We start from the raw sequence: 12,558 nt of genomic DNA, 5'->3' as shown, positions 1-12,558 counted from the left end.
GCTGGAAGGAACAAGTGTAGATAAATGGCAGTACTTGCTACATCACCTTGTCTTGGAGGATAATGCTTTCAGTTTTGCAACAGTTTTGTAGATAACTGATGAAAATATTCTGGTAGTTATTTTAAAAAGTGTTTTTATTGTTCTTTGGTTTTTTCAGGGTAGCCAAGGTGTGGGATGCTGGGGTTTTTCTCGTTGTTTGGATTTGTTGTTTTGTTCTGTGACAACAAATGCTTAGTGGATGTGGACTATGTCAGTCCTGTGAAATCCAACGTGCTTAGAAGTTGTAAACAAAGGTTAAGTGTACAGTCTCTTCATTAACATTACTGCACTACTGCTTATTGATATCCCTAATTTTAGGTCCCCAGGAATCCTGACCTCCCAAATGCAGCTCAAGTACAAAAAGAAGAACAAAAGAAGATAGATGAGTCTATGCCTCTGAATACTGAGGAAACTGAAGAGAAAGAAAAGCTTCTAACACAGGTAAAGTAAAAACAGATGAGTGTTTAATCATATACTGTGTTTAATCATGTACTATTTACTAGTATGGAATATAAATAGTATTAATGACAAATATGCACAGGAAAGCTACACTGGTATTATATAAAGAAGAAAGCACACAACATGTAATGATTTGCTTCGTTTTGCTTTGAGGAAACCTTTCCTGTCCTTGAACAAGTTTGTCTGAGTCACCTACTGTTTTCTTCAATGTCTGCAGCATTTCTGAGGCAAGCACTTGTATGGTAGATGCACTACCCAGCAATCCATGCAGAAATCTGAGCAGTAGGTTTCTTGTATGTGCATCTACCTTGCATGTGTTCTTATCAAAAAGTGGTTGAATCGGGGAACACAAGCCGCTGTCAACATACACAGTATTTACACAGGTGTTTGAGACCTCGTGTCACATCCGTTAGCTTTGCCCCAGTTGGGTTGTTAGGCATGCTCCTTTTATACTGGGACTGCATTCCTGTCGCTGGCTAGGTTTCCTGACTTCGTGGACTGTTATCCTGATGAGTAGGCTTATTAAAGCTAATTGTTAAGGAGAAAGGTGGGTCTCAAAGTAACAGGATGTTTTGATACACAACATTGTCTGTAAAAGAAGAGAATACAACATAGCGTACCTTGAGAAGAGGTTTGCAAGGCCACAATCTGACTGTTAATTTGACCTGTTTTTAGCAGAGGAAATATTTCAGCTGGTGTTGATATGCATGTCATTACTGCTGTTAGTGATTAAAAAGAGATATTTGTATTAGACTTGTAAAGATGCTGTCTTATTGTGGACTGAGCTTGTTTAGCTGGAGAACTGACAGAGTTCCTTGTAAATATATTTCTCTGATGAAAGAAACTCAAAGTGCTAAAAGTTGCTGTTCAGGCATGTGATTTTCTTGTTTGTTTGTCCTTGATGTTTTCTCCTTTCCCTGTCTTTAAATGGTAATGTCTCATTCTTGGGTGATGTTTTTGTGCGTTGCATCTCACTTAACTGTTGTTCAGTTTTGAATTCCTTTCTTCGGTACATCGTAATTTTTCTGTTTAACAGTGCTGTAGAGTTTCCATTTGATTGCATCTTTTGGGACTTCTCATGCTTTCTTGACATTCTCATGCTTTCATCCAACTGTTTGTCTGGTTCAAGGTTTGTAAACACCCGCAGTAGGAGCTCTTGCTTTAGGTACTTGTGCTACTCAAAAGACTTGTAATGACACTTGCATTGGTGCACTCTGTATTCCTAAGATGTTTGTTGCTTCTATCTGCTGAGGGGTGACTTAAATAATGACAGTGACCTGTCATTGGGCTTGTTTCATTGGAGAAATACAATGTAGAAAGTTTAAAAAGAGAGAACAGTAGAAAGCACTTACTAATGCATATAGAATCATGTGCAAAAAGTCGTGCGCTCTTTAGACTTTAATGATTCAGTAATAAGCCCTGGATAATACAAGTTTATGGAAAACCTGAAAGATCATTAAACCCTGTAATTATGTGACATTGCAGAGACACTGCCAATTGGAGCAGATGATATGTACTTGAGACAGTATTTTGCAAACTGCTTCCCTTCTACTTAGTAATGCCTTCTTGATCTCTTGCTGCTTACAGGGTTTTACAAACTGGAATAAAAGAGACTTTAACCAGTTTATTAAAGCTAATGAGAAATACGGTCGTGACGATATAGACAATATTGCCCGTGAGGTGGAGGGAAAGTCACCCGAGGAGGTCATTGAGTATTCAGGTTTGTGATATTTTGAAATACGTTTCTTAATCATGCGGTATCACCATCATTTTTGCTGCCTGTTCTTGTGAAATGACAAGATACGTAATTTGCACGTGTACTTTTTTTAAAAGTACATGATAGTTCTTTTCAGAAGACTTAATTTTGTTTAAAAGGTTGAATTTGCAGCATATAAATGATGGCTTCAGCTGCCTTTGTCCTGCTTAGTCAAAATTTAGAACTTGGCGTAGTTAATTTACCTTGACAACGTGGTCTCCTTGAATCAGTTTTTTTCTTAAATTATTTTCTGAAGTGCCTCAACTGGGTAAAGTAGTAAGAGTAGGGGAAAATATTTCATTTTACAAATTGTTTTGTGTTTTTAGCCGTTTTCTGGGAACGTTGTAATGAACTGCAGGACATTGAGAGGATTATGGCTCAGATTGAACGAGGAGAGGCAAGAATTCAGCGGAGGATCAGTATCAAGAAAGCCCTCGACGCCAAGGTAATCATTGCAGATTTCTTGTTTTCTGCAGCTAACTTCTTCCAGATTCTTTCAGAAAAAGAATAGTTGGGGATGGGAGTTTTGTCTTTTTTAATAACATATAGTATTCCATGTATCAGTATGATAATCTGTATAATCAGTATCATATAACCTACAATCTGTAGTAAATCCTTGATGCTGCAGTGTATATTTAACAGTCCTTATTTTTGTTTTGCATTCAGATTGCAAGGTATAAAGCACCTTTTCATCAGTTGCGTATTCAGTATGGAACAAACAAAGGGAAAAATTACACAGAAGAGGAAGACCGATTTTTGATATGCATGTTACACAAGATGGGCTTCGACAAAGAAAATGTGTACGAGGAGCTAAGGCAGTGTGTGCGCAACGCGCCTCAGTTCAGATTTGACTGGTTTATCAAATCTAGGACTGCAATGGTATGTATCAGCTACATGGACTAAGTCATCACATGAAGTGTCTTGTTCCTTCTTTTTTAAGCGCTGTCACATAACATTTGGATTTGTGCCACAGTATTGGAGTCTAGGAAACAAGTGCTGAAAAAGTAACTTGGGTTTTTATTTTCATTTCTAGTTTTTAATAAAATAACCTTTTCTCCTTAGTAAGTGAACAGCACGATACAAAGGACTTTGCAAAGTCCTAAGTTACCCAGAGGAATTAACGCGTAGGTAGACTCCCCTTACAAATACTGCAAGCTAACAGTTCTACCAAACAATGTATCTTAAAGTATGACTGCCTTTCAGAATTGTTGGACAGTATTAAAAACTAAAATCATCTGAATTATGTACTGGGAGGAAGTAACAGCTTTTCTTATATTGGTACTTAAATTTCCTCATGCTTTTAGAAATTAGTGATTCAGGTAAGAGTTAATCATTGAAGCATTTGGTTTAAAATGCACTTTGTAGTTGTGAATAAGGATTATCACATGCAAGTGCTTACATTTTTTTTTAGTTACACTTTTCTGAAGATTGCATTCATAGTTGGAGAACATAATACAAGTTTGATAGCAAGCAGACTAGCACTCTGAATTTTAGCTGTATTTGCCTTTGCTCTGTCTGAAGAGCAGAGCCATTCTCTTTTTCGTTTAGTCACTAAGTGGTCAGTGACAACACTAACAGAAGCTCTGGTGGTTGCAATAAGCTATGTAAGTACCAACCTCAGAATGTGGGACTCCTAATGACAAAAAGCTGTTAGCTTTGCCCTGGAGTTTTCACTCGCATCACCCCTGACTCAGTTCCTTCTTCTTAAGAGTAAGATTTTTAAGTATGTGCACCTTATGTGAGAAACACACACATGCATTTTCATGTGAACATTAATATATGGGGGAAAAAAATACTTCCAGATAACTTAATGTTACTTGTGATGAGAGCTAGGACATACTTTTGTCTGTCTGAATACAAAACTGCATTGGCCATGGCTGATGGAGAAGAGTGGAGCACCCTGTCCCTTATGCAGCTGTCGTGGATTCTCCCCATTGCCTTGTAAGCAAATTTCTAAATAAATGCTGTGCTGCAGTCATGGGACTTAAATGTCATTTCATACACAAATCTGGATTTTCTTAGGAGTTTAGTCTAGCAGTTGCAGAACCACTGTGCATTATTGTTAACTGTCTTCATTTCCTGGCCTCAGGATTTGTTTACGAAATGTTCTTTCAGAGTTCTGGGTACCCTGCTGAGAATAAATAAAATATAAAATATTTAAAATGTGTATTTGAGCAGGTGGGAATATTTGCTTTTCCCAGTGCTACTTCTAGTTATGCAATACGATTTCTACTTCATATTTCAGCAGTTAAAGTGTTTCTGGGTAGTGCAGCAGTTATCCCTTAATTAAAAAGAATTACAAGCTTGAATTGCTAAAATGTCTCTCTGAAGAAATACTGGATGTAAAAATTATGTCCATAAAGAGAGAAACCTCCAATATTTAGTCAATTGTGAAGTCTCTTTTTAGTCACCTATGGAGGAATCCTTTTAAGTAAATCATAGAAATGGGCACTAGAAATTAAAAATGAGGCTCAACGTTTGATATTAGTTGATGTGTGGTTAAGTCAGGGGTAGAGTTAAAGACTCAGTTTAAATCTTCTCGTGGATCCTTATGTTCAGTATGATTTTCTTTTTAAAAGGGACAGGAATCACTTGCTAAAGTGTAGAAATACGTTCTGTGGTTTCTAATGCTGAAATCGAGGCATTTGGAACCTAGTGAATCTGTGACTCAGTTTAAATCTTCTCGTGGATCCTTATATTCAGTATGATTTTCTTTTTAAAAGGGACAAAAATCACTTGCTAAAGTGTGGAAGTATGTTCTGTGGTTTCTAATGCTGAAATCAAGGCATTTGGAACATAGTGAATCTGCTGGCTTATGTTTTCTCTTCAAATTATATTCATTAATATTAATTGTTTTAGTTTTTCTGCTGTTACACAGTTGAAAACTCTTCAAATTATATTCATTAATATTAATTGTGTTAGTTTTTCTGCTGTTACACAGTTGGAATAGTATGAAAATAAAAAGCTAAAGTAATACATTTAATTTTCTTAACTGTTGTAAGTTGTCATGATATGTATGGTTTAGTAGTTGATAACTGCAAATTGCTGGTGTATTTTATGTATTCAGATATCCTGGCATTTGTGGAAGTATTTACAGCACCAAGCTGTGCCAAGGGAGGTTCAGGTTAGAGATAAGGAGGAAGTTCTTTACTGAGAGGGTCGTCAGAAGCTGGAACAGGCTGCCCAGGGAGGTGGTGGAGTCACCATCCCTGGATGTGTTTAAAGAGCGGGTAGATGAGGTACTTAGGGATATGGTTTAGGGGGTAGACAGGAGCGGTTGGACGTGATGATCTCGGAGGGCTTTTCCAACCGAGCGATTCTGTGATTTCTATGAGTCCATTTTGCAGTGGTTTGGTAATTTTTATGAAGAAATGTGCCGGAAGGTCACTTGATACCAAGTGTAATGAACCCAGTGTAAATACAGGTCTTTACAAAACGGGTAGATAGTGACTTCAGTGGCAGCGGATAAAACTTCTTAGAGTTCTGAAATTCACATGTATGCTCAAAATTACCCTTTGGGACATTCAAACTGATTGGAAACAAGACAAAGGACAGTGTAATTCGGAAAAGGACTTAACAGACAGAAAGCTTTGTCTTCTACCAGCCACTAGATGTCTCTTGAATTCCATATAAATAGCTAATTTATTTTCCATCTTCTTATTTCTGCTTCTTCTGCTTCTGAAGATTTCTCTTTTTTAAAACAAAAATTCTGCTTCACTTATTTATTCCCAAACCAGATGGTTTACCCAAAATTTAAGTTTTCAAAGAGATTGAGAGTGCCTAATTATTTTTTTTTTTTAACTGGGCACAGAGGTTTACATTTTTGAGTTCGGTTGTTACTGTTCTTTTATTCCTGTCCATGCAGGAAGAATGTGAAATACTGTGGCAGTAGTGAATCACGTATGTTTTCTGAAGTAAAAAATTACGCATATTCTCCTTTACCTTTCTGCAAACCCTACCTGGTATGAGCCAGATGACTCCCTTGTAAATACAGGAATATACAGGCCTGTGGACAGCGCTCGGGACTACTTTCACTCCCAAGTCAGCATCTCTGTCTTCAGTCATGCAGAAGGTGATGGTTCAGTGCTCCCATCTTATTTATTGCAATACTAGTCTTTATAGCTATGACAGGGCGAGCAGAGTACAGCTTACGTCTTTCCATCCTAAAGAGTATCCGGCCACGCTGAGTAAAATCTCATCTCTAAAGGTGCAAGGCATTTTAAACTCTAAATGTGTTTTTTGTAGTAATAAAATGGAAGGAAGCAGTCTATATTGAAATTTCAGTAGCCCAATGCAGGATTTATCAAGCAGATCCTTTCTGATGGTGGGTGTAGAAGAAACCTGTGTGCATGTCACATCTTGCTGACAATTGCTTCTGTGATTCTCCAGACAAAATTGGTTTTGAGTCTGTCCTCTGTCCACATCATATTGCTCTGGAGTCGTCCCTCTGGAAAGTCTAACCATGAACCTGTGTATTTTAATAAATGTATGTGTTTGTGCAAGTATTTTCCCCCAGGGAAGAGAAGGATTTTTCTTAGTGCCTTAGGCAAATGGATCAAGGTTATTTCTTAGTCCTTTCTAATTGATTGCTTGTCTTGAATTTAACACATACCAGTTTCTTATACAGTAGAAGAGATCTAGCGATGGTTGCTATGGAGCAGCTCGTCACCAGTCTTTACCTGCAGCTCTGAAGTGCGAGGTACACAAATTTAAATGGTGTAAAATGCTCCCGGCATGTTCACAATCCTCTTTCTACTTCTGTCTTTTGTTTTCTTTATCATCTCTACTCATCTGTAGAGTGTAGGATTTTGGGACAGAGGCCCTCTTTCGTTCTGTGTTTGGAGATGCAGGGTACATTGAGATGGCTTACACTCAAGTTTTCTCAAACTCATTGCCTTTTTATCTAAAACCTGTTGTATGGGTGGCATCTGAGGGTTTTTATTAGTTGAAGTGAGAGTATTTTAGCTCCTGCCAGACTCTCACATTTCAGGGAACAAGCATTGTGCCGTAATTTATGGTTGAACTGTACTGGGGGATGTAGTAGAAATGACTCATTATAATACTCTGTTCACAGAATTACACGTGTGAGACTGGTATGTTTCCAGTAGGGAGGTGTAAAGAAAAATGACCTAAAGAATTATTTTTTGTGGTGAAAAAAATAAAAATAATGTTGTGACAAGATTCTCTGTGTCCATTCTGAATTGCACAGCTTTCACCCAAAGCCGTGGAGCCCCCTTCCATAGTTTCCACAGATTCCTCTACGAACTTAAGGAATGTGGTTAAGCTTGGGGGTGTTAACATCTCAAAGACGAGTTGCATGCTTGTCTGTTTTGAGAATGCAGGATCATGAAAGCGTGCAGGCTGCATCATTTTCCATCATGCAACATGATGGCAGACGTGATGTACAGGTTACAGATGCTGAGAAAATAGAGAGTAATTCCTGGGCAAAAAGGTCGCCTGTTCGCTTCATTGCAAATAGACCAGTTGTGGATTAGGATTTATGCTGCTAGGTAATTCTAGGATACCTTGTGGTTCAAAAATGGCTTCGTTGAACTTAATGGAGTTAAGACCTGTTTTTCTAGCTTTTTTTTATCCTCAGAAGAAAACTTCCTGCTTTGAGTTGGTAAGAATCCAGTGGAATCCCTGTTCTCAATGCGCATAGAACACACTGAATGAGTTCTGTTAACCAGGCCAAGTGTTATGAACCGCCATGCAGATACTTTGAGTTGTATTGGAAATAATGTATGAATGACCCTGTGGCATTTAATCTTGATCACTTTCAGATAGCTTGGAGGTCTCAATGCTAAATGCACTTAGGGCCTGCTACCTTTTGGGTGCTGCTTGACTCAAAACGCGACAGTGAGGTTGTGATTTAAGACTGGATAGATTTTTCCCAGTTTGCAGTTCAGCAGTGTCTTACTAAAAAGAAAATAGTCTGTGTGCCTCAGAAAAATATTGCTTAAGATAGCTTTAAGTCCTTTTTTCTCTGCTTTAAAGATGTACTTGAAGACCTCTTTTTCTGAAATCTGGCGTAGTACACTGGCAGGGTAAAGTTTACTTCATCTAAACAAGGTGAAAGATCAGATCAGTCTTTTGGGGTGTCAGTTTGGAAGGCATAGACAATCCTGAAATCTCCTTGTTGGGAAGCTGAACATTTCAGTATATTCCTCTCTGCCTATAAAGAAGGTCACACTAAGGTAGAGGCAGATGAACAGTAACTAAACCAGTCTTACCAGTACATAAATATTGAACGTTTGTGGAAAACGTAAGTATTTTGGAATTCAAGAATTTTGAACATACTTATGTAAACGAGAGAATTTATGTATTTTATTTAGAGAATCTGATGTTTTCTGTTTCCTTAGGAGTTCCAGAGACGCTGCAATACTCTCATATCATTAATAGAAAAAGAAAATATGGAAATTGAGGAAAAAGAAAGAGCTGAAAAGAAGAAAAGAGGAGCAAAAGTTACAGCAGTATGTTTACCAGCACTTTTTTTACTTCTAGGGGGGCAGAATTCAATTATATTTTGTTATAAAATGAAAAAAAATAATTGCCAGTATGCGCCATTAGTTGAGAGATTAAATTGAAGTACTTGTCTATTCACAGCTCTCCTAGATTTCACATAGGTATTGCCAAGTCATAGTATTTTGGGGCATTTTTTTAGTTTTTGAGAAGTCTTTTGTTTAAGTGGCAGAGGAAGACTCTTTTTAGGAAAATGTAGCACTGCCCTCTTTGTACCTACTTATTTACATCATATGTCGCTTTAATTTAGTCTCAGATTGTTATTCCTCCCCTACACAGTAGTTCCTGGAAGAAGAAATGATAAGAAGGGCTTCTTTTGTTTTGAAGAGTTGTCATCTTTAGAGCAGAATTATGTGCGAGTCACAGTGCTGATCATTTCATCCAGTTGATGGTATGTGTGGTACCATTGAGACCATGGAATGATTTCAAGAAGGTAAAAAGGGTAGCAGAACTAAGTGCCTAAATCCACAACTTTTGTTTGCCCTTTCATTACATCCTGCAAAGCACAATGGAAATGTGTAATACATTAGGGTCGCTTACCTGCTTTTTTAATAGTCATGTACTTAAGCAGTTTATTTTTTTATATAAAGATACCATTTCAATGAATTTATTAAATGATTTTTTTCCTCCCTCTTTTTAGTCACAGAAGAGAAAAGCAGATTTGGCTACTGAGAACTCTGGAAAAAAAGATGCTAAGAAAGTGAAGTCATGAACCGGAAAACTGAATGCTAAATGTACAACTGCCACTTCCTTCTCTCCATCTTCAAGTGTTAATTGCCAACTTTTTTGTATTCATGGTACTCTACCCCAAATCCCATAGTTTAATTTTGCAAATTTTGTATACTTTACAATGTCTTTCTTTACCTGAAAAGTGTAGCTTTATATCTTACGCATTCCAGTATCTTTGTGTACTGTACTTTGTGAGTTTCATGTCTCTGGCAAAATTCACTCAGTCCCTGTTTCTTCGAAGCTTGTGCTGAGGTTTTAGCTTTTATATGCTGCTGCTTTGAAAGAAAACCTAAATTCTATAGCTGTATTGTTGTTGTTTCATATTTTAAATTTATATGGCTGTTGGAAAATAAACTGACTGAATTATTTGAAGAGAAATATACTTCACCTTTGTTTTCCCTACCCTCGCTTCCTTTTTTTGCATAGCTACATTTAGAGTGAATGTTAGGGTTTGTATAATTGTGCCTTCATCACCGATCAGATTTTTTTCAGAGAAGTACTTAGATAGGATCAGGAGCATGACAGAACAAAAAAAGGTAATTAGACTGGCATCCTTGTTTGCTGTCATCATCACATTGAGGTTTTTCTCTGAAATGTTCTGAAGGAAAGCTGGCAAGTACTTACACTTCTTTTTTTCCTTCTCTATCACTGGTTTCTGCTGTGTTTCATACATGCTTAAACATAGGCTGAGGTGTTTGTCAAGATGACCTCTAGATGAAAACTTTTCTATGCCTAATAAACTGAAGAGTCAACTCACAGCTTCTTTAAGTAACAGACAAAATCATTCATCATCTGGTTGGTAGGCTGCTCAGCTACGCTGTTTTGTGCTAGAAGATCTTTGTTGCTTTAATTATCTCTGCTAACTTTCTGCTTTTACCTTTGATTCACCATGTCAGTCAGAAGCAATGGGGATATGTGATGGAGTGCTCCTTTTTAGTATTTCTGCTTTAATGAAGGGATGGAAGTGTTGGATGTATGATTTTTTTTGACTTGGCAAGAATGGCCTTTCATGGTTTCTGCTCACCTTGGAGTCTCTGCCTTTCCCGGATCGGTCGAACAGTGACTGTGACATCTGCTGTTTTTACTGTAATCTGCTGTCTCTAATCTGGTGTTGGTCTGGACTTCGCTACAGTGAGACGTGCCCTCGTAATGTCGAGCCTCGATGAATGCAGTGTGCTTCACATGATGCTTCCCCTTGAAGACTACTTGTAAATTTCTTCTGGTGCAGTTTGCTTCCTTCTGTGTTTTGACGTGTTTTGAGATGAAGACACCCAACTCTTTAAACTCTTTGTATTTCATGCATAGCATTGGCTACCTTCTGTATTTGTAAAACTCAGGACTTTATAAAAAGTTCTTGAGTCTTAGGACAAAGTTCTGGCCATATTTTACGTCATTTAAAATATATTGCAATGTCTTTGGAGTTTTCTGGGATTAATATCTGTAAGCTTGATGAGTTATTTCCAGCCTTTCTCTTGATAGTCTGTGTTTACGGTTTGGGGCAAAATGGGAATGGGACTTGGTCGAGTATTTTGAACGAGTAATGATTTAATTTCATATTTTGGATTGAAGCTTTTGCTTGGGGACCACATTATTAATTATTCCATTGGGATTTTATTTGTAAGACTTGTGGTGTAAAAAGGAGCATTGATCCATTGAGATTCATCTGATGAGAGCTACCTCTGATAATGATGGGGCACAACTTTCAGACGGAAGGTTAGTGATGGTTGTTGGTGCGTGCTTTTGAATGAGTGTGCAACCCTGATGGGACAGGTCTGCTCAGAAAAGAAGGATGTCTGCTCAAATATTTTTGGTATTGGAGTAGTTGACATCCTGCTTTATCACTGGGAGAAGGACATCCCGTGTAATTGTGGGTTGGAAAAAGGCTGTGCACCTACATAAACTTATCATCACAAATCCCTGGAGCACTGCTATTAGTAGAGAGAGGAAGATGCCTTATTTACATTTGCTTTTTGGCACCTGTGACACACAGTAAGTTTATGGCCTGAAATTATAAAGACAAATAAAAAGAAGGGAAATAAAGGCTGGAAGAGCCAATTGAAGTTTTATTGAATTACATGGCTGGGTTGAGACCTGATTCCATTGCTCCTATTTAGTGTGGGGTGAATATTTTAATGTTTTAAGTCTTGAACTAAGTGTGTTACGGTTTTGTTTATTGTAGATTAGCTTTGACTTGCATGTTTTTGTGTATCCAGTTTCTCTGTGTTGCAAAGTGTATGGAAAGTCTTAAAATAGTAATATCTCCACTTGTTCTTTTACGCAGTTTTCTTGGTTTGAGTTACCACATGAGTTAATGTTCACTCTTCTGCAATGACATGATATACTAGCTGTATAGCAAAAGATCATGCAATTGTTTTTCCAGATATTATCCTCTTGATCAGACAGCTTCTTTGAAGAATGATAGATGCTCCCAGGAACTATCTGTTATCTCTTCCAGTCTGCAGTTAAACTGAACGTGCTGGTGAACAACAGTCCTTGAGAGCACTTGTACACTATACTCTAGTTCCTCAGCATATTGAGTCTTTCCATCCATCAAGTCCCAGTAGTGATAACTAAAGAAAATTGCTAACGGCTGCTGGTCAGGATTAAAGTAAAATGGATCTTTTCCTTTCTCGTTCTTCTGGTTGCAGGTATACACGCAGTACGTGCTTCTCAGTATCTAAAAGATGTGCTGCTGTGACTCAAAATTAGATGACTGAAATAAAGGAATCTTTCTACTTTTAACTACTGTTTTCTTAGGTGAGGAATACTGTTCATAAGAAGTTTGTAAGCATGAAATGTAATGTGATACAGAGCTTCTGAAAAGTCTGAGCCTTTAGGCAATTTGATAGATGCCCAAAAAAGTTACATTATACAAAATTTTCAAAATAATTTGTTGTTTCCTTCTGGAGAGAACTGAGATTTCATTGTGTCAGCATTAGGCTTGAAGAAAGAAAAAGAAGTCACCCAGCACCTTTCGTGCGTCAGGCAGTGCACGTGACATCCTGGAAGAGTTCACAACAGCCGTGTTCTTTATCTTTTCATGTGTTTGTTGC

General features: G+C 37.6%; 1 protein-coding gene across 1 annotated transcript; it reads left to right on the top strand.

The window, feature by feature from the left end:
• The first annotated feature begins 350 nt into the window (after positions 1–350).
• LOC104548855 (probable global transcription activator SNF2L1) lies at positions 351–9,977 on the top strand. Its single transcript, XM_010194984.1, has 6 exons — positions 351–480; positions 2,086–2,218; positions 2,581–2,699; positions 2,921–3,133; positions 8,617–8,727; positions 9,417–9,977. The coding sequence occupies exons 1-6, from the start codon at positions 430–432 to the stop codon at positions 9,486–9,488; spliced, it is 699 nt and encodes a 232-aa protein (XP_010193286.1). The 5' UTR covers positions 351–429; the 3' UTR covers positions 9,489–9,977.
• The last annotated feature ends 2,581 nt before the right edge of the window (positions 9,978–12,558 follow it).

This window comes from Mesitornis unicolor, unplaced genomic scaffold (genome assembly GCF_000695765.1).
Source record: "Mesitornis unicolor isolate BGI_N332 unplaced genomic scaffold, ASM69576v1 scaffold22321, whole genome shotgun sequence".
NCBI classification, from domain to species: domain Eukaryota; kingdom Metazoa; phylum Chordata; class Aves; order Mesitornithiformes; family Mesitornithidae; genus Mesitornis; species Mesitornis unicolor.
This window is presented reverse-complemented; position numbering and strand designations above follow the sequence as displayed.

Excerpts from the sequence above, each read along its gene's own strand:
- LOC104548855 (XM_010194984.1), top strand. The coding sequence starts at position 430 with ATGCCTCTGAATACTGAGGAAACTGAAGAGAAAGAAAAGCTTCTAACA. Across the intron at positions 2,219-2,580 it reads GGAGGTCATTGAGTATTCAG|CCGTTTTCTGGGAACGTTGT; the intron begins GTTTGTGATATT and ends TTGTGTTTTTAG. Across the intron at positions 2,700-2,920 it reads AGAAAGCCCTCGACGCCAAG|ATTGCAAGGTATAAAGCACC; the intron begins GTAATCATTGCA and ends TTTTGCATTCAG.